Here is a 22,599-nt window from a genome sequence, read left to right as displayed (position 1 = left end):
CGGATTGGCCTCACTCATTTCCCCCTCGGCTTCCCCACTGTGGCTTCCGATGCTCCGCCCCTGGCGGAGGGACTCGAAGCCGTTGCTAAGAGACACTGTACGCCGAACGAGACCTCTGCGCATGCGGAAGGAGAAACTAGCCTATACTTTCCGCGAAGTACGGTGGCCCGGAGGGCGCTTTTGTGGGTTAGGATGGTGGTGGCCAGGCTGAGTCTCCCAAGCCAGATTCCTGGCAGGTAACTGGGAGCGGCCGCGGAGCTCGGCGGCGGGGGAGGAATGTGTGCCGCCGACTGAAAGGCAGGTCAGAGGGTCTAAGGTTGGGGTGGCAGCAGTCCGCAGGAAGCGAGGAGAGGGGCACCCTGTGTCGCCGCCCCTCCTCAGCGCTTTTCAGAGGCGGGTGCCGGGTCTATGGCTCGTCTTTCGGTCCCTGAGGCCCCTTTACCGACCAGGCTGGGTTTGCCTCGTCCGGAGAGGAGAAGAGGACTCTCTTTGGAACGGTGGTAACGCTGCAAGAGCTTTCCTGCGAGGATAGCGACCCTCACGGATTTCTGACAATGGAGGGGAAAGGAGAATGGAAAATAATGCGAGATGGACGGGTTTATTGAGTGCGTGTATTCATTTAGAAAGTGTTAACTGGCTAGACACGGTTCTAGCCGGTAGGGAGACAACAGTGAACAAGAGGTGCGATCACCTGTCCTCGTGGAGCTTTCGCTTTAAAATAGGAGACAGATAAACACAAAATTATCACAAAGGTATAGGTTATATAAAGAAAGTGAAGCAAATAATGGGATCGAGTTTGACTAGGATGTGATGACTATCTTAGATAAGTAGTCAGGAAAGGTCTCTGAGGAAGTGATATTTGAGCTGAGATCTGAATGAGGAGGGGCCAACCGTGCCAAGATCTGGGGCGATGGGGTGGGGATAATTTTGAAGGCAGGTGGAATCAACAGTACAAAGGCTCTGATGCTGGAATAATCTTTGCTGTTTAACAGCAACCGCAAGAAAGAAGACCCCCGTACTTGAGCAGAGTGAGTAAGAGGGAGAATGATTGGTAGTAAGGTTGGGGGTGTGGGAAAAACTGCCGATCTTTGCAGGACATTGTAAGCCATGTAGGGAAATCACAGTATCTTATTTATTTTTTGAAAAAATCCCTGACTGCTCAGGGGGAAAGACTGTAGCTGAGAGCGGGGTTACTGCAAATCTGAAAGGCTATTAGAGTAATCTAAACAAGCATTGACATTATTTTAAACTGAGCCATCTGATATACCAAACATTTGGCTACCACCAATGTCTACATAGAAAGGCCTATCTGATTATATAAAGGAAGTAATTTAATATGCCAATTACTTTTAAGTAATAAGATAAATTAAGATGTTGTGTGACCGGTGGGGGTCGCTGCAAACACTTTGAATTTGCACGCGCCCCCCCCCTCCCCCCCCCCCCCCCCCACGTTGTCTTCTACACTATTCTTCATTCTGGAGTACATGTTTTGGTGCTTTCCTCATGAGCTACACACTGGCTTATGTAAGCAAACACCTCAGTCCTGCCCAGGGAAGCCCATAGTCAAAGTGTGGGTAAACCAAACTAGAAAATATTTATAGACCATGCAGTGAGATAAATAGTGTAGTATAGGCTGAGGGAGCACTTGGCACGGCCCCCTAATCCTGAGTTGGATATGTGAAAGCCTTCCCCTGGACTGCAGGTTTCCACATTAAAGGTTGAACGTGGGAGGGAGAAAGTTGAATGTGATTTAGTCAGAAGGTATCAGGCCAAGCTTGGGAACCCTTAAAGTGCATGGTTTTTGAGGACCTTAGAGAAATCCTGTAGCTTAGTTTGTGGGGCAGAAAGTTGAAGGGATTCCAAGAGGCAGATCTTGAAGGACCTCTAAGCCCTGTCCAGGGGTTTGGACATTTTCCTAAGGAAGGTGGAGGGGTTTTTCAGAGGAAGGGTGTGATGTGGGATAAGAAACAACCACGTAGCAAACAACCATGTAGCAAAAAATCTGTTTCTTTGTCGGGGGCAGAAGTGTTGTACTGCAATAGTGGCCGTGAAAATGGAGAGAATTGGGGTGAGGAAGGGTACCAGGAAGATGTCTGAGTTTCTAGCTTGGTTGACTCGGAGATACACCTAAAGTGAGATGTAAGAGAAAACAAGTTTGAGGGACCTTAGAAGTTGAGCTGAATTTATGCTAAAGGTGCCTGTGGGACCTCCAAGTGCAACTCTCTGATAGTGTTTTGAGTCTGGAGCCCAAAACTCTCTGGGCATACTTGGGTATGTCTACACCCAGAAGACAGTTAGACCCTAATGGATTCTGGAGTTGTTAGCATAGAGATAATAATTGAAGACATTGAGAATCCATGAAATTGCTCTAAGAGAGAGGCTGTAGAGGACTGAACACTTAAAGATGCCAACTGTTTTTCTATTTTATTGAGAAATAATTGGCATACACGATTGTGTCTGTTTAAGGCATATGGCATGATGGTGTGATTTTTATAAATTGTGAAACGGTTGCCGCAGAAGGTGCAGCTAACACCCATCTTCTCATATAGATACAATAAAAAGAAATGAAATAAAAAAAGGAAAAAAAAATGTTTTTCTCGTGATGAAAACTCTGAGGACTTACTCTCTTAGCAACTTTCCTGTATGTCGTACAGCAGTGTTAGCAATAGTCGTCATGGTGTACCTTACATCCCTAGTATTTATTGAACTTGTAATTGGAAGTTTGTATCTTTTGGCCACCTTCCTTGAATTCCTCTCCGCTGCATTGTCTGCCTTTGTAACCACAAGTCTTATCTCTTTTTCTATGAGTTTGGAGTGGTCTTTTGTTTCGATTCCACATGTAAGTGAGATTATATAGTATTTTTCTTAGCATAATGCCTCCAAGGTCCATGCGTGTTGTTGCAAATGGATTTCCTCATTGTTTATGGCAGAATAATTTGCCATTGTATGTATATTACACAACTTTTTCATCCATTAATGGACACTTACATCACGTCCCTGTCTTAGCTATTTAAATAATGTTAGGAACATGAGGGTGCAGATATGTTTTCAGGTTGGTTTTTTTTTTTATGCTTTTGGGTATATTCCCAGAAGTGGAATTTTTGCATCATATGGTAGTTCTGTTATTAATTTTTTAAGGATCCTCCGTACTGCTTTCCAGATTCCAGAGTGGTTGCACCAATTTCCATTCCCACCAACGGTGCGCAAAGATTCCCTTTTCTCCACCTCTTGCCAGCATTTGTTAACTCTTTTTCATGATGGCAATTCTTAACAGGTATGAAGTAATATCTCATTATTGTAGTTTTAATTTGCATTTCCCTGAGTGATGAGGTTGAGCATCTTTTCATGTACCTGTTGGCCTTTTGTATATTTTCTTTGGAAAAATGCCTATTTAGCTCTTTTGCCCATTTTTATTTTTTTAAATTATTTATTTTTATTATTTTTTTATTTTTTAATTTATATCCAAGTTAGTTAACATATAGTGCAATAATGATTTCAGGAGTAGAATCCAGTGATTCATCCCCTACACATAACACCCAGTGCTCATCCCAACAAGTGTCTTCCTTAATGCCCCTTGCCCATTTAGCCATCCCCCCACCCACAGCCCCTCCAGCAACCCTCTGTTCTCTATATTTAAGAGTCTCTTATGTTTTGTCCCCCTCCCTGTTTTTATATTCTTTTTGCTTCCCTTCCCCTATGTTCATCTGTTTTGTATCTTAAATTCCACATGAGTGTAGTCATAATGATATTTGTCTTTCTCTGACTAACTTTGCTTAGCATAATACCCTCTAGTTCCATCCACATTGCTGCAAATGGCAAGATTTCATTCTTTTTGATTGTCAAATAATACTCCATTGTGTATATACACCATATCTTCTTTATCCATTCATCTATTGGTGGGCATTTGGACTCTTTCCATACTTTGGCTATTGTCGATAGTGCTGCTATAAACATTGGGGTGCATGTGTCTCTTCGAAACAGCACACCTATATCCCTTGGATAAATACCTAGTAGATCAATTTCTGGGTTGTAAGGTAGTTCTTTTTTTAATTTTTTGAGGAACCTCCATACTGTTTTCCAGAGTGGCTACACCAGTTTGCATTCCCACCAGCAGTGCAAGTGTTCCTCTTTCTCCGCATCTTTGCCAACATCTGTTGTTGCCTGAGTTGTTAATTTTAGCCATTCTGACTGGTGTGAGATGGTATCTCATTGTGGTTTTGATTTGTATTTCCCTGATGATAAGTGATGTTGAGCATTTTTTCATGTGTCTGTTAACTATCTGGGTGTCTTCTCTTGAAAAGTGTCTATTCTCATGTCTTTTGTCCATTTCTTCATTGGATTATTTGTTTTTTGGGTTTGAGAAGTTCTTTGTAGATTTTGGATACTAACCCTTTATCTGATACGTCATTTGTAAATGTCTTCTCCCATTCTATTGGTTGCCTTTTAGTTTTGCTGATTGTTTCCTTTGCTGTGCAGAAGGTTTTTATCTTGATGAGGTCCCAAGAGTTCATTTTTGCTTTTGTTTTGTTTCCTTTGCCCATTTTTAAATTGGATTATTTGTGGTTTTTTGGTTGAGTTGTACGAGTTCGTTATGTATTTTGGACATCAGATGTATGGTTTGCAAATATTTTTTTCCATCCTGTAGGTTTTCTTTTCACTTTACTGATGATTTATTCAGCTGTGCAGAATCTTGTTAGTTGGACATAGTTCCACTTGTTTATTTTGTTGCTTGTGCTTTAGCAGTCATCCAAAAAATTACCAACACCCATGTCAAGGAGCTTTATTCCTGTGTTTTCTTATAGGAGTTTCATGCTTTCAGGTCTTATATCTAAGTCTTTAATTCATTTTGAGTTAATTTTTGTGAGTGTAAGATATGGATCCAATTTGATTTTTTTACACGTGAATATCCAATTATCTCAGCACTATTTATTGAAAAGACTGTGTTGTCCATTGAATATTCTTGAATCCGTGGTTAGATATTAGTTGGCTGTATATGTGGGGATTTATTTCAGGGCTCTCAATTCTGTTTCATTGGTCTGATTGTTTTCATGCCAGTTTTGATGGCTATAGCTTTATGGCGTAGCTTGAAATCAGGAACTGTAATGTCTCTTGCTTTGTTCTTTCTTAGGATTTTTTCTGGCTTTTGGGGGTCTTTAGTGGTTCTGTGTAAATTTTAGGAGTGTTTTTTCTACTTATATAAAAAATACCATTGGAATCTTAATAGGGGTGGCATTGAATCTATAGATGACTTTTGGTAGTATTGACATTTTGACAATATTAATTCTTCTAATACGTGAACATGAGATACCTTTCCATGTATTTTGTCTCTGAATTCTTTTATCAGTGCATTGTGGTTTTCAGAGATCTTTCACCTCCTTAGTTACATTCATTCCTAAATGTTTTTGTTTGTTATTTATTTTTGGTGCTATTACATGTGGGATCAGTTTCTTTATTTCTTTTTCAGAAAACTTGTTGTTACTGTAACAAAATGCTACTCGTTCTCATATTTAATTTTGTATCTTGCAGCTTCACTGAATTCTTTGATTAGATCCAACATTTTTTTGGTTGAGTCTTTAGGATTTCCTTTATGTCAAGTCATGTCATCTGCAAATAGAGATAGTTTTACTTCTTCCTTTCTAATTCTGATACTTTAATTTAATTTTCTTGCCTGATTGCTCTACCTAGGACTTCCAATATTGGAGAATACTGGGGCATGGAGAAAGATGAAGAATAGAACTAGGAGGGCAAAGCACGCGACATGCTGTTGGAAGATATCCCTTCTGCGTCCATCTTTTATAGGGGAGGGAGGTCCTCTTGAAATCACAGTTCACCAGCTATGTTCCTTTTGTCTTCCAGGCCTTGTCAGTGCCTTAGCCACCCTCCTCAGCCTCCCCTGACTTTGGCATCACCCTTGAACTTTCTGTAGACTCTAACTAGACTCATTTTATTTGTTTGTTCGTTCATTTGTTTGTTTAGACATAATGATTGCTGTCTTAGTTGGGACAGAAACCAGAATCATGGAAGGATAGCCTTTGTTTAGAAGTCTCAACTTCTGCCTTTAGAATCACAGCATCTTCATTAATGGAGCAATGTAGATTCAGTGACCTGTGGAGCTGTGATCAGATTTGAACTTACTGTTGCATTTGGCCAAAGCCCAGTTTTGAGTTTTTCAGTCAATTGACAAACTATAGTATCTTTTCATATAAAGAAAAAGCATTTTTTCATTATAACAATGACCACGAAAGTAATTATTTTTCTGTATTCTGAATTTAAATATATAGGTTATCTAAAGAAAATCTCCTAAAGAGATAGTGGCACCTTTTTTGTTGTTGTTTTTATTTTCTGCATACAAAAAAGGATTAAATTACTAGCAGCTTGTTTTTTGATAATTTTGAAATTGGGTGATGGCAGAATGTTTTCTAATGAATAGACTGTGCACTTAAAATTTCTACCTATTTTTTACTTAGGAATATTAAAGTTTTTTTAATGTTTATTTTTGAGAGAGAGAGAGTGAGAGAGACAGTATGAGCAGGGGACAGGCAGAGAGAGAAGGAGACACAGAATCCATAGCAGGCTCCAGGCTCTGAGCTGTCAGCATAGCCCAACAACATGGGGCTCAATTCCACGAATGGCGAGATCATGACTTGAGCTGAAGTCAGATGCTTGACAGACTGAGCCACCCAGGCGCCCCTTACTTAGGAATATTTTTTAAGAAAATACTTTTTAGGGGTGCCTGGGTGGCTCAGTCAGCTAGGCATCCGACTTCTGTTCAGGTCATGATCTCACAGTTCCTGAGTTCGAGCCCCACATCAGGCTCTATGCTGAAACCTCAGAACCTGGGGTCTGCTTCAGATTCTGTGTCTCCCTTTCTCTCTAACCCTCCCCTGCTTGCACTCTGTCTCTCTCCCAATAACAAATAATAAACAAAAAAAATTTTTTTTTAATACTTTTTAGCATTTTAAAATGCCATTCTGCTTAGTTTTCACTCTAGGAATTTTCAGAATCAAAGTTCTAATATCTTTACATTTAGATAAAGTTGATATTAATGTAATTCTATGCATATTAATGCTTGGGATCAGAAGGCTGATGTCTGTAGCTGAAATCATTATGTTTTCTTCTTCTTCTTTTTTTTTTTTTTTTCCAACGTTTTTTATTTATTTTTGGGACAGAGAGAGACAGAGCATGAACGGGGCAGGGGCAGAGAGAGAGGGAGACACAGAATCGGAAACAGGCTCCAGGCTCCGAGCCATCAGCCCAGAGCCTGACACGGGGCTCGAACTCACGGACCGCGAGATTGTGACCTGGCTGAAGTCGGACGCTTAACCGACTGCGCCACCCAGGTGCCTTTTTTTTTTTTTTTTTAGGTAGGCTTCATGCTCAGCTTGGAGCACAACATGGGGCTTGAACTCATGACCCTGAGATCAAGACCTGAGCTTAGATCAAGAGTTGGATGCTTAACTGACTGAGCCACCTAGGTGCCCCTGAAATTATGATATTTTTAATTGAATTGTTAATTTTGAGAAATTGTAGATTCACATGCAAGTGTAAGAAATAATACAGAGAGAGACTGTGTACCCTTTGCCTAGTTTTCCAATGGTAGCATCTTTCACAACTATCGTACAGTATCAGAAGCTAGATATTGACATTAGTACAATCACTGATCTTGTTCAGATTTCCTGTTTTACCTGTGTTCATTTATCTGTATGTATATTTAGTCCTATGCAGTTTTATCACATACAGCAGGTTAGTGTTGCTCTCACCAGTTCCATGGTCACAAGGATCCCTTGTGTTGGCCTGTATAATCCTACTGCTAAGCGGGAGGGGCCCTCCCTAACCACTGGCAACCACTAATCTCTTCTCCATCTCTCTAATTTTGTCATTTCAAGAGTAGAGCCGTACAATATGCAACCTTCTGAGATTGGCTTTTTTCTCTTGGCTTAATTACGTAAGAGCTATCCAAATTATTGTATTTATCAATAGTTCTTTCCTTATTGCTGTGTAGCATTCCAGTATGGTATGGATGTACCACAGGACAACCATTCATCTATTGAAGAACATCTGGGTTATCTCCAGTTTTTGGCTATTATAAATGAACCTGCTGTGAACTTTCATGTACAGGTTTTTGTGTGAATGTAAGTCTTCATTTTGTTGGAATAAATGACCAGGTGTGTAATTATTAGGTCATATAGTAGTTGCATGTTTAGTTTCTTATTTTGTTTTAAAGATCTTTTATTTTAGAGCAGGTTTAGGTTCACAGCAAAACTGATCAGAAAGTACAGAGATTTCCTGTATACACACCTCCTGCCCCTCACACATGCGTAGCCCTTCCCTGCATTATCAACACCCCCCCATCAGAGTGGTACATTTGTTACAATTGATGAACCTACTTCCCAAGTCCATAGTTCACACTAGGGTTCACTCTTGGTAGCGTACATCCTCTGTGTTTGGTCAAAGATATAATGATACGTATCTACCATGATAGGATCATACAGAGTATTTTCACTGCCCTAATAGGGATGCTCCCCTATTCATCCCTTCCCTCCACCCCAACCCCTGGCAACCACTGATTTTTTTACTGTCTCCATAGCTTTACTTTTTCCAGAATGTCTTATAGTTGGAATCATACAATATATAGCCTTTCACATTGATTTTTTTTACTTAATACTATGCATTGAAAGTTCCTTTGTGTCTTTTCATGGCTCAATAGCTCTTCCTTTTTAGGACTGAATAAGATTCCATTGTCTGAATGTACTGCAGTTTCTTTATTCATTCACCCACTGAAGGATATCTTAATTGCTTCCAAGTTTTGGAAATTTTGAACAAAGCTGCTGTGGACACTTGTGTGCAGGTGTTTGTGTTGACATAAGTTTTCAGCTCCTTCAAGTAAATACCAAGGAGCACAACTGGTGGAACATATGGTTAAGAGTATGTTAGCTTTTTAAAGAGACTCTACTAGACTGTTTTCCAGAGTGACTATACCATTTCATAATCTCACCAGCACCATAAGAGTGGTCTGGTTCTCCATATCCTCTCCAGAATTTGGTGTCACTAATTTTTATTTCAGTTATACTGGTATTTAATGTGATTTTAATTTATATTTCCCCAGTGGCTGATGTGGTTGAACATCTTTTTAAGCACTTATTTGCCATCTGTATATCCTCTTCAGGGAAAGGTTTGTTCATGTCTCTTGTGCATTTTCTAATTATTATTATCTTTTAAAATACTAAGATTTGACAATTCTTTATAGATTTTTAGATACTAGCGCCATGTTGGATATGTGAGTAGCCAATATTTTCTCTCCGTCAATAGCTTGTCTTTTCATACTCTTAGGGCAAAGGTTTTTAATTTTGTTGAGGTCTGGTTTATCAATTTTTGTTTTTATAGACTGTACTTTTGGAGCCAAGTTTAAGAACTTTATGCCTAACCTTGAATCCCAAATATTTTTCTCCTATTTTTTTATCTTTTTTCCTAAAGTCTTATTTTAAGTCTTAAGCCCATGATCCATTTTGAGTTAGTTTTTGTGAAGAGTTGAAACTATTTTAAGTGAAGTAAAATCAAGGTCTTAATCACTCATATTTATACCGCCTTTAACTGTTGATGGGCTGATGTTGATGTATGATGTGTGGATACTTTGGCTTTTCATCTTGGGTTTGATGTATCTTCTGAAAGTAATTTAATATAAAAATTCAATCAAATGGATGTCCTGATTAGTGTTTTAACCTTTGGTTGCTGAGTGTCTTTTGAAAAAAGTAATCTTGGTTTGCGTTGGGAAGTTGTTTGGTAATTGACCTTGAGTTTAGATTTTGTGCAGCATGTGAAAATCATTCTAAGAATAGGTATTCTGCTTTACAGTATTACGGGAGAAAATCTAGAAAGTGTTGAAGATTAGTCTGTGTGAATTTTCACTCACAGAGTTTTCGATTTGGAAGCTTATTAGAGCTCCTCTGTTCATCCATTGTCCTGAGGCTTGGAGCATCAGACAAAATTTGAGGAGGACCCCAGACTTTCAAATCAGACTTTGTCAGTTCAAATCCTGACTCTGCCACTTCACTCTTTAACTTTATCTCTCCTTGCCTTAATTTACTTATTTGTAAAATGGGTATAATTATCCACCTCATAAATCTGTTGTGAAACTATCACTCACTTAGATCAGTGTCTGGTACATAGTAGGCACTCAGTAAACTTTAACGATTATTATTCCCAAAGCATCGACTTTATGTGAAGATGAGTGGGAATATATTGTTTTTATATTAAGACAAACACAGTTTATTAGGAATAGAATACACAATTCAAATCATTTATAGCACTTCAACAGTAAAAGAGAGACTGGAGGCAAATGTTATGCTTATACTAGGTATTCCCTTAGGCAGTCTGGTGGTGGAGTTCATTCTCTTCTGCCAAGAGGCCTTTTCTGAAAAAAACTCTTTGAAAGACACTACCCATTTACTGTCCCAAACAGACCTTTCCTAATATTTGTTTCCTTCTCAAGCTAGACATATTTCTCACGTATATCTAGCATGGCTTGCTCAAAAGCTGGTCTGAGGGGTACGCCTTCCTCCAGCCCAGGCTGGTAATGAGCTTGAGATGTACCAACCTTGGAATGACACTTCAGGGGGAAAAAGTGTGGTTGGTCAAATCCCCTAGTTCATTTTTGCAGGATTTGTCCTTTCACGTAATACTATAATTCCTTTCACAAAAAAAGCTATCATTCTCCATAGGCTGCTCACAGACGTTTGTTTCAGTGCAGGTTTCTTTGGCCAGCATCAGTACTTGAAAAGACATTGTCATGAAGAAAGATTGATGCTTAGTCACAGAAGAACCAGCCTAGCATCTGTCCTCTTCATTCATTTGGTGCGTGTGAAGGGAAGGAAAAATTCTTCCTCCATCCTTCAAGCTTCAAGGCCTTCCAGCAGGACTAAGAATTAAATTTACATGAGATGGATTAACAGAAAAAAAGTTTTATGATGTGTGCACAGAGGCCCAATAATGACCGGGACGCCTAAAGAAATGACCAAGATAAGCGGTTTTTATAGTTTTTAGACAAAGAGACAATAAATCTGTGAGGAATTAACAGGACAGAGAAAACTTAACTTCGGGAGCTTTTATTAGTAAGGAATTGTAAAGAGAATTTGGGCTGGGGGAATAAATTAGTAAAAAGTCACAAGGGTTGTTATACAGCCTTCTTGGCTCTAAATTCCCTATCTCTAGAGGTAAGGGCATCTCTACCTCCTGATACAGGGAGGACACCTCTCATGGGAGATTTATTTCCTGCTTTGGCAGGAACAGCGGAGGAGGGTCTGAGCGTTCTTGACAGGCCATCTCTTAAGTAACTTTTATTTGAAATAATCAATGTGCCAAAGTGGCACCTTTCGGGGCAGCCTGTCCTTGGCCCTGCTACACCTGCCTGGCATGTGTGGGCCCCCGTTGATGCTTTTGTTTTTTCCTCTGTCTATAAAGAGTCATTTTGAAAATGTCTCTCCTTGATTGAAAGTTTATAACTTTTAGATCTGATCTCTCGCAACCACGCTTACCAGAGAACCTGGGTCCCACTGTGACAGAAAATAGCCCATATCCCCCCCGAAATGCTCACTTGCTCATTTGTTTGTTTATTTATTCATTTACTGGTATCCACTTCAGTTTTGAGTGCTGAAATGGCCCTTTTCCTAGGTCAAAAATGGTTGATTAGCAGCAATCTTATTCTCATTCATGGTAAAAATTCAAGAACTTATAAGATATATAGAAATATTATTGGAAGTGTTTTTACTGTTGTAGCATTGAAATAAAAATAATTTCTTTTGTGGCTAAAAATTATAATACACTCACACATGTGCTATTAGTTAAAACCTAAAATAATCTATTGTCATAGGATATTTGACATACAAAAGTGTCAGTAGTTTATGTCAACTTCAGTAAAAGATGTTATTGGTTTTATTGGGAAGAAATGTTACTATCATAACTAAAATATAAAGTAAAGTACAATGGAAATGGACTTTGAAGTAGAATATGAAAACTAGTTTCTGATTTGTGGCAGACGGAACTCACCAGACAATTAAGAAGATAAGTTTATTCAGGCTATTGCAAAAGGGAGAATGTTCATTAATAGAATACCTCTCAAAGAAGAAGGAGAGAGTGTGAGTTTTTATGAAACAAGGGAGTCAATGAGGAAGCATGGAGGGGAGTCCTATCTGGGATTGTGGTGAGCACTTTCTTGTAACATTAACCATTTTTGCTTTCTGGGAGCACAGTGTTCAGGGTAACAGATAACACTGAACTTTGTCAGATAGAACAAAGTTACCGATAATTACTTACATTTCCAAATGATGTGGGATGTATGCCACAGTTTGAAAAGAGGATTCAGAGAAACTTAACCGAAGTTTCACTCATAACTTTACATTAAAATTTACAGGTTTCTTAATACTTACAGGACAAAAACAAGGCAGTTCATCTTGGTGGAAGAGAGAGTAGGAATCAGGAGTTGAAATGCCCTAGAAGCTAAGCCAGGGAAAGAAACCTGTAGTGAGGGAGGTTTAAAGACCAGGCAGGGGCAAGTCAGTGGGCCATACTGTAGAAGTGAGACCAACCCAAAGTAAGTGACAGGACTCCTAGTAGGTTTCCTCCAGGGATGACTGAGGTTAAAGATGGGCAGGGCATTTATAAATGGGCCAGAGTAGATGAGGCAAGGCCGTGGAGTTTATTAAAGGGTAGATTGTCAGACAACAAAATCATCACCAGTACACAATGAACTTTATCGGCAATTGTATTTAACTCGTTAACTAATGAAAGAACTAGGCAAATGTCACAACTGGCCTAAAGAGGAAAAGTTAAAGAGCCACATGAGTTTATATGGAGTAAGAAATGTGGAAATAAATTTACAAATAGAAAACATAATTGGCTTTTCCCACCGACGGGAGGGTTGCCCCTCCCCAGACAATTATTTACATGATTTAGGGGTTCCCCCTTCCCCCCCCCCCCGTTTTAGTGGGTTTTTTTTTTTACATTCTTCCCCCCCCCCCCCCCCCCCCCCCCCGTTATTCTCAAGTTAGTTAAATACAGTGTAGTCTTGTATTTGCATGTTGTATGACAACAATTATTTGCATTGCTATCAGTAATCTACAATTTACAAAGGTGTGAAGTAGCTCAAAGGCTATGAAAGGACTGAGTCCCAGAGGATCAGATAATTTCCTGAGGCTCAGCATTCCATTGGATTTTCAGTAATCTCTAGTTTCTGCCAAGATCCTAAATTTTTCCTCATCATCTTGCTCTTTAGTAACTACATTAATACTCCTATTACTCGTAATATTTTCTGTTCTATTCATCTATCAGTGATTGTCCATATTCCCTGCTTTATAAGCCATGCCTGACCCCTTCTCCCCACTCTTGCTGGTCTCCATTGTGTCAGAGTCAGGGACACCCGAATGTCTAAAGTTGTATCCAGCTACAAGTACAGTGTGCTCCCGTTTGGATTACTTTTGCTTATTAACATCTTGTTTTTTTCCTTGGGATGGCATTTTTAAATTTTTTATTAAATGTTGAAAGCGGTGACTAAGGATCTTTATATTATCACTAAATTGAAGTTGGGAATTAATCATCATAACCACAATAGTTTGACCACATAACTAACTAGGTTTTCATCTGTACATTGAAGGTAAAGTGTTTTTTTCTTAGTTTATTTATTTTTGAGAGAGGGGGAGAGAGAGAGAGAGAGAGAGAGAGAGAGAGAGAGAGAGAGAGAGAGAGAATCCCAAGCAGGCTCCACACTGTCAGCACAGAGCCCGATATGGGGCCCGATCCCACGAAACATGGGATCATGATCTGAGTGAGCCAAGATCAAGAGTTGGACACACAACCAAATGAGCCACCCAGGCGCCCCTGAGATGAAGGTTAATGAATTGGAATTGAGCCCCATGGGTCTCAGCCTGAGTGGGTTTGCCCCCAAGGGAGGTGCTATAGGCATCTAGTGGGTAGAGGCCAAGAATGCTGCTATGCCGCCTACAAGGCACAGGCCAGCTTCCCCATAACAAAATTATCCAGTCCCGAGTGTCAGTGCCAAGGCTGAGAAGCCCTTGTGGCCCACTGAAAAATGTTAGAGGGAAGGTGAAATTTCTGCTCCGATAAAATTAAAAATAATTTTATGGCCTTAAATCTTACAGAAAGCATGCATTTCGTTTTTATGGTCTTAAAATAATGTTCTTATTACCAGTTTTCCATTTTAGAAATTAAGCAGTCGTCCTTACCTTTAACTTGAGAGACTAATGATTAAGTGGAAACAGATGCCTTTCCCTTGTACTACGATGTATATAACACTTGTAATTTAAAAATTATTTTTCCTATTTTAGGTTTCACTGAAGAACCCTCTTAGAGATTCATCGCATTTCTAAGATTAATATTTACAGTTTGGAGTCGTCAGCTTTCTCATGAGATGTATTTTGGCAGCCAAAATGAAAGCTTTTTTTGAAGTGTTAGAACAATTCTACAAGAAGGTACTTCTGGGAGCCACACTTGAAAATGAGAGCCAGGAATACATCTTTTATCTCAACCCAGCAGTTTTAGCTCAGGATTGCTCTACAGCCGCTTCTCCAGAATGCTCGAACCGCCGTGGTGTCCAAGGCAGGCACCAGCCACCCAGCACCACGTTGGGTACCATTTCCGTAGTGTCTGTGTGTTTGAAGAGACACTCTCCGACGTGCAGCGCCCGAGAAATCATGCTCCTTCAGTTAACAGTAATCAAAGTGATGATAACCAGAATATTGTCTGTTGAAACTGACTTCCACGCAAAGGAAAAGTACAGAGATATAATTACAATTCTTTTAAAATCCTCTGACATCGATTCAACCTTAGTAAGCCAGTTGTTTTTTGTGGATTTTTTTTTTTTTCTTTAGATGCAGATTTTTAGGACAAAAGTTTTGACAACATTTGTCAATAGTGGATAAACTTATTTGTTTTCCCATAGACCTGTATGTTCCAAAACTCGGATAAATTGTTATGTCACATGGCTGCCAAGTGCCTTGCACTACTTCTGTATTTCCAAATGAGAGAAGAGGTAAGATAAGTAATCAAATTATGTTACTTCTTTTATAGTTTCTTTAAAATTGTTCTTTGGCCCTCGATTTTCCCCTTCAGATGTTTGTACCAATAAAATGTTTGCTCACCTAAGAACACATAAATCCACAAAAGTGTAAGAATGGAGTAATATACTACTGACTTGTATCAAAGATTAGAGTCTTAAGTATGTTGTAAATCATTATAAATCAGATTCTTCACCTCAAGGATGGGTTTCAAGTCAGTCCATAACTTTCTTCAGCTTCTCAGAGGAGCAGGTAGGCCTGCTTCCTTGTCTCCAAAGAAAGATTTAGGAACCCCTGCTGAAGACCAAGACCATTTTTACAGGTTTAACATAAATAAATTCTAAGAATGGTCCTCAGCATAATATTAAAAAAAAAAAAAAATACAAACAGCATCAGATTTTTCTCTTATCTCAGAATTCGTTAATAAATGTAAGCACCTACTGATTTATTTTAGCTATAATTCCTTGTTTTCTCAACATTTTTGTCCTAAATACAAAAAGGTGGTATTTGTAGTAGAAAATCTGGAAAATGGGAGAAAGTGTAAAGAACAAAATAAAAACCACACATTAACCACACATTATCCTACCACCTAGAAGTAATCACTGCTAATATTTTCATGTTCACTGTTGAGATTTTATTTCTATGGCATATTGAATTTTTTAGTTAAAGAATATTAGGATATTTGTGTCCTTGTTTTCCAAATACTCTGCTTTTTTTTCCCCCAAGGGAATAAGAAATGTTATATGGAGTTGTATATAATAGGTAATTTGTAATTATAGAGAAAATTTTATGTTATAACTTTACTTTTTGTTTTTTGTCGTAGATAGCATTAAGTAATTCCTGGATTGCTTTTTGCCAGACAAATCTTTCTGAATACCCTGAAAATGAGAAAGCAGTGTACTGCCTCTGGACCCTTACTTTTATAATAAAGGAAATCTTTAAAGACACATGTTCACAAAAAACAGGTACAAATTATGGTCCCCCATAAATGCCATTCTTTTGCTCCCAAGGGGCGTGATGTTTATGATGAAGATTAAAATTTATTTTATAGCATCTGATCTGTCCTCATGTATGAAAAACTAAAGACTCTCCCTCCAAATTTTTTGACTGAAGATACCTTTTTAAAATAAAACATAAGACAAAAATTAAACCTCTTTATTATTATATATCCCTTTCATAGTCTGATGCTATTGATATTTGTAAAAAGGATAATTAACCATGATTATTAGCTTTTATTCTTTTGTTTGTTCATTTGTTTCAAGTTTTTATTTAAATCCTAGTTAATTAAGAAATAGTGTAATATTGGCTTCAGGAGTAGAATTCAGGATTCATCACTTACATACAACACCCAGTGCTCATCCCAGCAAGTGCCCAGCTGAATCCCCAGTACCCATTTAGCCCATCCCCCTGGCCACCTCTCTCCCAGTAACCCTCAGTTTGTTCTCTGTAGTTAAGAGTCTGTTTTTTGGTTTGCCTTTTCTTTTCTTTTTTTCCCCTGTGTTCATCTGTTCTGCTTCTTAAATTCCACATACAAGTACAATCCTGTGTATTTGTCTTTCTCTAACCGACTTATTTCGCTTAGCATAATTCACTCTAGCTCCATCCACGTCATTGCAAATGGCAAGATTTCTTTTTGATGGCTGAGTAGTATTCCATTGTGTATAAAAAGCTCCTCTTATTAGCCGTTATCCTATGTATCTTCACTTGTTCACATGAGTGAAATAATCCAAATCCATTTTTCATCGTGTAAAGTGATAGTATTTATAAAAATTGAATTGTAAATTGTGTTTTAAGAAGCCTTTGTTTTTCTTGTTGTTGATATTACTGTTTTTATCATTGCAGAAATTTTAAAGCAGTTCCTGACTCTTTTTGACACTGCTTTTGAAGTTTTTTACAATTCCTTATTTTCTCAGCATTTTGAAAGCTGCCAAGATACCTCTAAAATAATAAACAGCTTGATATGTTCCCTGGAATTGCTTGAACTTCTTATAGCTTCCAGAGTCCATCTGAAGCTACATTTCACTTGCCAGAGGATTTTATTTTTGAAACCCTCTTGTGTGCTGGGTGTTATTACCTGGCCCGTTCAGGCTTTTGTCAAAAGGAGGTTCATCATATTCATCAAAAAGTGCCTTCTCTGGAAAGTGGGTGAAGATCTGTGTCGGGGATCTGACCCTGCCCTGATGCCACCAGATCAGCATTTAGGTGTAGACATGTTGGCTTTAGCTGATGCTGTTTTGCAAGCTGTGGATTTGGGCTTATTGAGGACATTGTCTGTCCACGGAAAACCTCCCTTCTTCGGTGGAGATGAAGTTCAACCTGCACATGAGCATGTCCCTGGTCCAGATCATGTAATCCTCAGAGCAGCAAGCCTACTTATCATTAAATCCTTAGAAATCAAGTTTCAAAACTGTGCTTCAGCAAATGAAATGAAAGGTAATTCTCTGAATTCCTTTTGTGTGCAAAGTGACGAGTAATTGTTTAGTGATATAAAATAATTCATAATTATCAAATCTTAGGACTATAACTTCACTAATCTACATGTTATCATAGTTATAATTTATTAAGTTTTCTTTTAAAAAAAGAATTAGAATTCCCTTAAGAAACATGTCAACTTTGGGGCACCTGGGTGGTTCAGTCGGTTAAGCATCTAATCTCCACTCAGGTCATGATCTCACAATTCATGAGTTCGAGCCCCCCCATTGACAGTGCAGAGCCTATTTGGGATTGTGTCTGTCTTCCTCTCTCTCTCTCTTTTAAATAAGCTTTAAAAAAAATAAGAAACAAGTCAACTTTTTGTGGGCTAAACTGAATTCATATAGTATAATTAATGACAAAAGTTAAAAAGGTGTTATTGAGTCGCCTCAAGGCAGGTGATATAAGTCTGTTCAGTTAAGATATTTGTACTATTTCATTCATATTCTGCTTCATAAAATTGGGGTAACTACTAATGTAGATAATGGATAACTAGGAAATGAATTGAAACTAACATGTGAGAAGTTACACTGATTAAGAAATTGTTGCATATAGGGGCACCTGGGTGACTCACTCGGTTAAGCGTCTGACTTCGGCTCAGGTCATGTTCCCATGGTTTGTGAGTTCGAGCCCCATGTCAGGCTCTGTGCTGACAGCTCAGAGCCTGGAGCCTGTTTCAGATTCTGTGTCTCCCTCTCTCTCTGCCCCTCCCCCACTCATGCTCTCTCTCTCTCTCTCTCTCTCATAAATAAACTTAAAAAAATAAAAAGAAATTGTTACATATAATATTCAGGATCTTAACTCCAAAGACTTCTGTTTAAAGTAGAATATTTAATTTAGGTGTTGGGGAAGACATGTCCTCCATTTCATGTGATAAAAAGGAATAGTAGATGTCTCTAAATAAGCAACATATAGTTTTACTGAAAGGTTTGAATTGTAAGCCGTGACTTCCCTGCGTTGCTTTGAATGGATACCATTTACAGTATCCTAGATACCATCCTCACCCTGTGCAGTTGTAATTTACAACACTAGGTGGCATATGTTCTACAAGTCAGAGTTTTAAATTGCAGTTACAACTCCCCAAAACTTTTTTGGTTTTTGTGCTTGATAGTAGTCTTTCTTTTAATATTTTAAATATTTAAACAAAATTTTTTCCTGTTATTTTGAAGGCAAAATGATTTTTTCTTGGTTGCATTGTCACTTCTAGTAACAGACAGCTGCAGCTTCCAGCGAAGTGATTTCTTTTGTCTGCTACTCCTTCATATGTATGTTTCTAGCAAGAATTCATGTAACTCTTGCTTCTCAGAGAGCATCCATTATTTGGCACTTGTGGCAAGTAGATGATCTGGTTGTACATTTTAATTGTATCTTCTTGAATGAGTCGCTTCTTTTTCTCTGATATTCAGTTTCCTAATTTGCAAAAGAGAGCTCATCCCTCACAGGATTTTTGAAAAGTGTGAATTATGATGATAATGCATGTTGGAATACTTGAAATGCTGCTATAGCTTTCTATGTAGCAAGATATAAATGCATTCCTGAGCTGTTGCCTGCTCTTTGAAATTTGCATTTTTTGAAGTTGGTTTACAGAATTTCATGGCTGAGTTACTGACCTTCTTAAAGCCTCACCTTCAGCCCTCCCTTCAGCCACACAATGCCTGTGAGTGGATCTCCAGGGTCTTCATAGAACAAGACGATGACATGGTGGAAGCTGCCAGAGCATCATTGGGCATCTACCTAACGTTGATCAGGCCAGTAGATTTTAAAGTAATTGTAGTAACTACATGCCAGGAAAGCAGAAAACATTTTTAATAATGTGCTGGACATACTGTTTACTTTCCATCATTAAGGGGGGAAAAAAATCCATAACAATCTTGTGGTTTCCTTATAAGTTCCAATTCCTTTCTTTAACCCTGCCCTACATGAAAATGAGATTACATTTGAGTTCTCATTATGAAAACTTGGCTGGGTAGGCAGATCTAAGGCAGTAGAACCAGACCAGGGGGCTGGAAAACTCGGGTTCTGGTTACGCTTCATCAGTTTCACCTGTGCGATCAGGAGTACGTTAGTACCATTGTCCGAACCTGAATTTAATCGATGTTCAAAAATGCTTTTCACCCCCAAGACTAACTTTCCCATAATGAGCTTCTAGGACTTTCACCTTTTTAAAGGTGAGTACAAACGTGTAAGTAAGCAAAGCAGCAGCTCGAAATTTTCATTTTAGTATACAGTTGCACTGAGGCTGATACCAACCTGATGCAAATATGTGAAATTGGTCATGAAGTTTTGTTAGTGAGGACATGGTTTCCGCTGATCCTGTTTCTGCTTTAGTAAAGCAGCTGCACATGGGGTCATATCATCCCGTGGCAAATAGCTGTAATCAGCTACGGAGTTAATAACTGATGACCTTTTACACTATTTCTGCTCTGCTTTATTAAAGTCCCAAAGTATTTGCCTTATTTCCATTTCTTTCTTGGCTTCAGAGAAAGGGATTTCTTACTAATGACCAACGGCACAGTGTCACGCTGCCAGTTTCTGACTTGTATTATGGCCCTGCTGGCAGTGGCTGCCTTCAGACTGTAAGTGTTTGGGGCCAATTTTCAAAAGGTTCTAATCAAGAACACAAAATTCCTGCATGTGATTTGAGTTAGGCTCCAAAACGGTGAGACACAAATTCAATCTGAAAACACACATGCCTATTAAAATAGATCTTAGTTGTGCTCAAAGCTGACTTCTTACTCCTCAGGAAGGAGGAAACCTCTGAATTAAATTTCTAACTTTCTTAATTTCACTATGTCCAGAGAGGCATGTGCTCATGCCCTACGTATTTTTCCTAATGTAGTTGTATCTGTTAAGATTGTTTGGTTGTGAAAGGACCAACACAAACTGGTCTAAGCAAAAAAAAAAAAAAAAAAAAAAGGAATTTATTAGCTCAAAATTAGAAATTCCAGGGGGTCATGTTGGCATCAGACGTCACCGTATACACAGGGATACAGTCACGTCATTGATCATCGCTCTTCTTCTGTGCACTCATTCTCAGGCAGGGCTGCTGGCAGTGCCCAGCTGACACCAGCCTTACAGTTCCAATCTTTAATAGCTCTAGCAAAAGTCCCAGTGGGGGGATCAGATTAGCCTGCTTGGGTCACAGATTCATCTAAGGAAGCAGTCATTGTAGCCAGGAGCGTGAGGCACTCTGACTGGCGGTCTGGGTCACGTACCCATCCTTATTGAGGAGACCCTGGAAGGAAAGGAAGGAGGTCAGTCTCCAGCCCCCACCTTACTCCATGCAATTAGTTACCTGTAGGCGTGAGGAACTCTGATGTCAAGACAGGAAGACAGAGGACTTTTTTTGGCAGACAATAACTAGTACTGCCAAGGTCCCTGAATTTTACTTATTTTATTGACTTGGGTTATTATATAGAGTTTGTAGAGGAAGAGATTGTTTTGATGTTTTTTTCTTTGAAGATAATGCATAGATTAGAAAATAATCCGATAGGTGAATTTGTGGTATGTGAATTATATCTGTTAAAACTGTTATTTTTGTAAAAAGTCATTAATCTGAGGTCTCTGTTGCCTTTATTTTCAGAGAATGTAAAGCTGCTGAAAGCTTGACCCAAGAAAAAGAAATGTGCAACCATCACACACATGAATATGGCTATAATCCACACTGCGTCTTCTTATTCTTACTAAAAAATATAGGATTTGATGCTTCAGTTCTTCTTGACTTTTTGATTTCATCGGAAACCTGTTTCCTTGAATATTTTGTTAAATATTTAAAGTTACTACAAAAAGACTGGACTGACTTTTTCACGATCTGCAAGTATTTTGATGTAACCAAATCTAAAGACAACATAAATGTCTGTGCTTGTAGCCCCTCACTTGTCCAAGACACGAGCAGCAACCAAACAGAACTGAGACCTTCGGCTGCTCTTGGTAATCACAGAAATGCCCATGCTTCCGGCTCCTGGGTTTCTGATGCCTCTTCCAAACCTCTGAACCAACTTGTGATGCCCAAGGAGACCCCCGCCACGCTCCTGGCTGATAGCCCGTCTCCCCCACGAGCTTCTCAAAGTCTGGTAGATTATGACAGCTCTGATGATTCTGAGGTAGAAGGCACAGACCGGTGTTCAGCAAACAGTAAACAAGTATCTTTACACCAAGAAGCAGTGAAGAAGTTTCAGGACACAGTTGGAACAAGTGGGGATGAAAAAGAAGTGAGCCTCGAGCCTCAGTCAAGGCCTCTGGTTCCCAAACAATCTAATATTCTCTTCTCCGTTGATTGGGATACAGTCCCGAATAACGTCTCTGAAGTGGGACTGTCTTCCAAAACACTGAAGTGCTTTGAGGAGCTACAAAGTGCTGTTTACCGCTTGCAGAAGAAAAATCTTTTCCCGTATAATCCCACAGCACTTTTAAAGTTGTTAAAACGTATCGGGGCAATATATAATGAGAGTATGAACGCCTTGTAAAACGGTAGCACTTTATTTCCAGGAGCTGTTTTTCCCTAATGTAAATTGTGCCTTAATGAGATAATAGTAAAAAAACAACAAACAAAAAACCAAAACACCCTCACAAGCATTCTCTAAATCAAGTCTATCTTTTTGTCCTTTCGAAGTAACCTAGTGACTGACAAATATACATCAAATGCCAAGTCACCTGATAAATCACTTGAAATTTACAGGGTTCAAATTTGGGTTGGTCATTTTGTTAGGTTGCTAGGGTTGCTGTAACAAATTACCACAAAACTTGGTGGTCCAAACAACAGAAATCTATTCTCTCATAGTTCTGGAGACTAGAAGTCCATAATCAAGGAGTCAACAGGGCCATGCTTTCTCTCAAGGCTCTAGGGAAGAACCTTCCCCGCCCCTTCCTATCTTCTGGCGATTGCTGGCACTCCATGGTATTCTTCAGCCTGGAGCTGTGTCCCTCCAGTCTCTTCCTCTGTTGTCACATGAGGTTTTCCCTGTATGTGTCCATCCAGTTTCCCTGGATGGAAGGACACCAATCATTGGATTAGGGTCTGCTGTTGTGTAGTATGGGCTCATCTTACTACATCAGCAAAGAC

General features: G+C 39.0%; 1 protein-coding gene across 13 annotated transcripts; it reads left to right on the top strand.

Annotated features, from left to right (window-relative positions):
- Nucleotides 1–104: 104 nt before the first annotated feature.
- On the top strand, nt 105–22,098 carry LINS1 (lines homolog 1). Of its 13 annotated transcripts, none has more exons than XM_045058890.1 (10): nt 138–236; nt 993–1,028; nt 10,748–12,196; nt 14,337–14,837; nt 14,951–15,040; nt 15,889–16,030; nt 16,908–17,498; nt 19,114–19,285; nt 20,018–20,113; nt 21,121–22,098. In XM_045058890.1, the coding sequence occupies exons 4-10, from the start codon at nt 14,415–14,417 to the stop codon at nt 22,001–22,003; spliced, it is 2,397 nt and encodes a 798-aa protein (XP_044914825.1). In that variant the 5' UTR covers nt 138–236; nt 993–1,028; nt 10,748–12,196; nt 14,337–14,414; the 3' UTR covers nt 22,004–22,098. The 13 variants fall into 13 exon arrangements, with proteins under 13 accessions (XP_044914829.1, XP_044914825.1, XP_044914828.1 ...); XM_045058885.1 differs by having other exon boundaries at nt 150–1,028; nt 10,748–10,851; nt 12,032–12,196; XM_045058887.1 differs by having other exon boundaries at nt 150–1,028; nt 10,748–11,108; nt 12,032–12,196.
- Nucleotides 22,099–22,599: the final 501 nt, after the last annotated feature.

This window comes from Felis catus, chromosome B3 (assembly GCF_018350175.1).
Source record: "Felis catus isolate Fca126 chromosome B3, F.catus_Fca126_mat1.0, whole genome shotgun sequence".
Classification (NCBI taxonomy): Eukaryota; Metazoa; Chordata; class Mammalia; order Carnivora; family Felidae; genus Felis; species Felis catus.
Note: the sequence above shows the minus strand (reverse complement) of the source record. Positions and strands in the feature narration are given on the sequence as shown.

Coding starts and splice junctions, on each gene's coding strand:
- LINS1 (XM_045058894.1), top strand. CDS start 14,415: ATGAGATGTATTTTGGCAGCCAAAATGAAAGCTTTTTTTGAAGTGTTA. Junction 15,041..15,888: donor ATTTCCAAATGAGAGAAGAG/GTAAGATAAGTA, acceptor TTTTTGTCGTAG/ATAGCATTAAGTAATTCCTG. Junction 17,499..19,113: donor TTCAGCAAATGAAATGAAAG/GTAATTCTCTGA, acceptor CATTTTTTGAAG/TTGGTTTACAGAATTTCATG.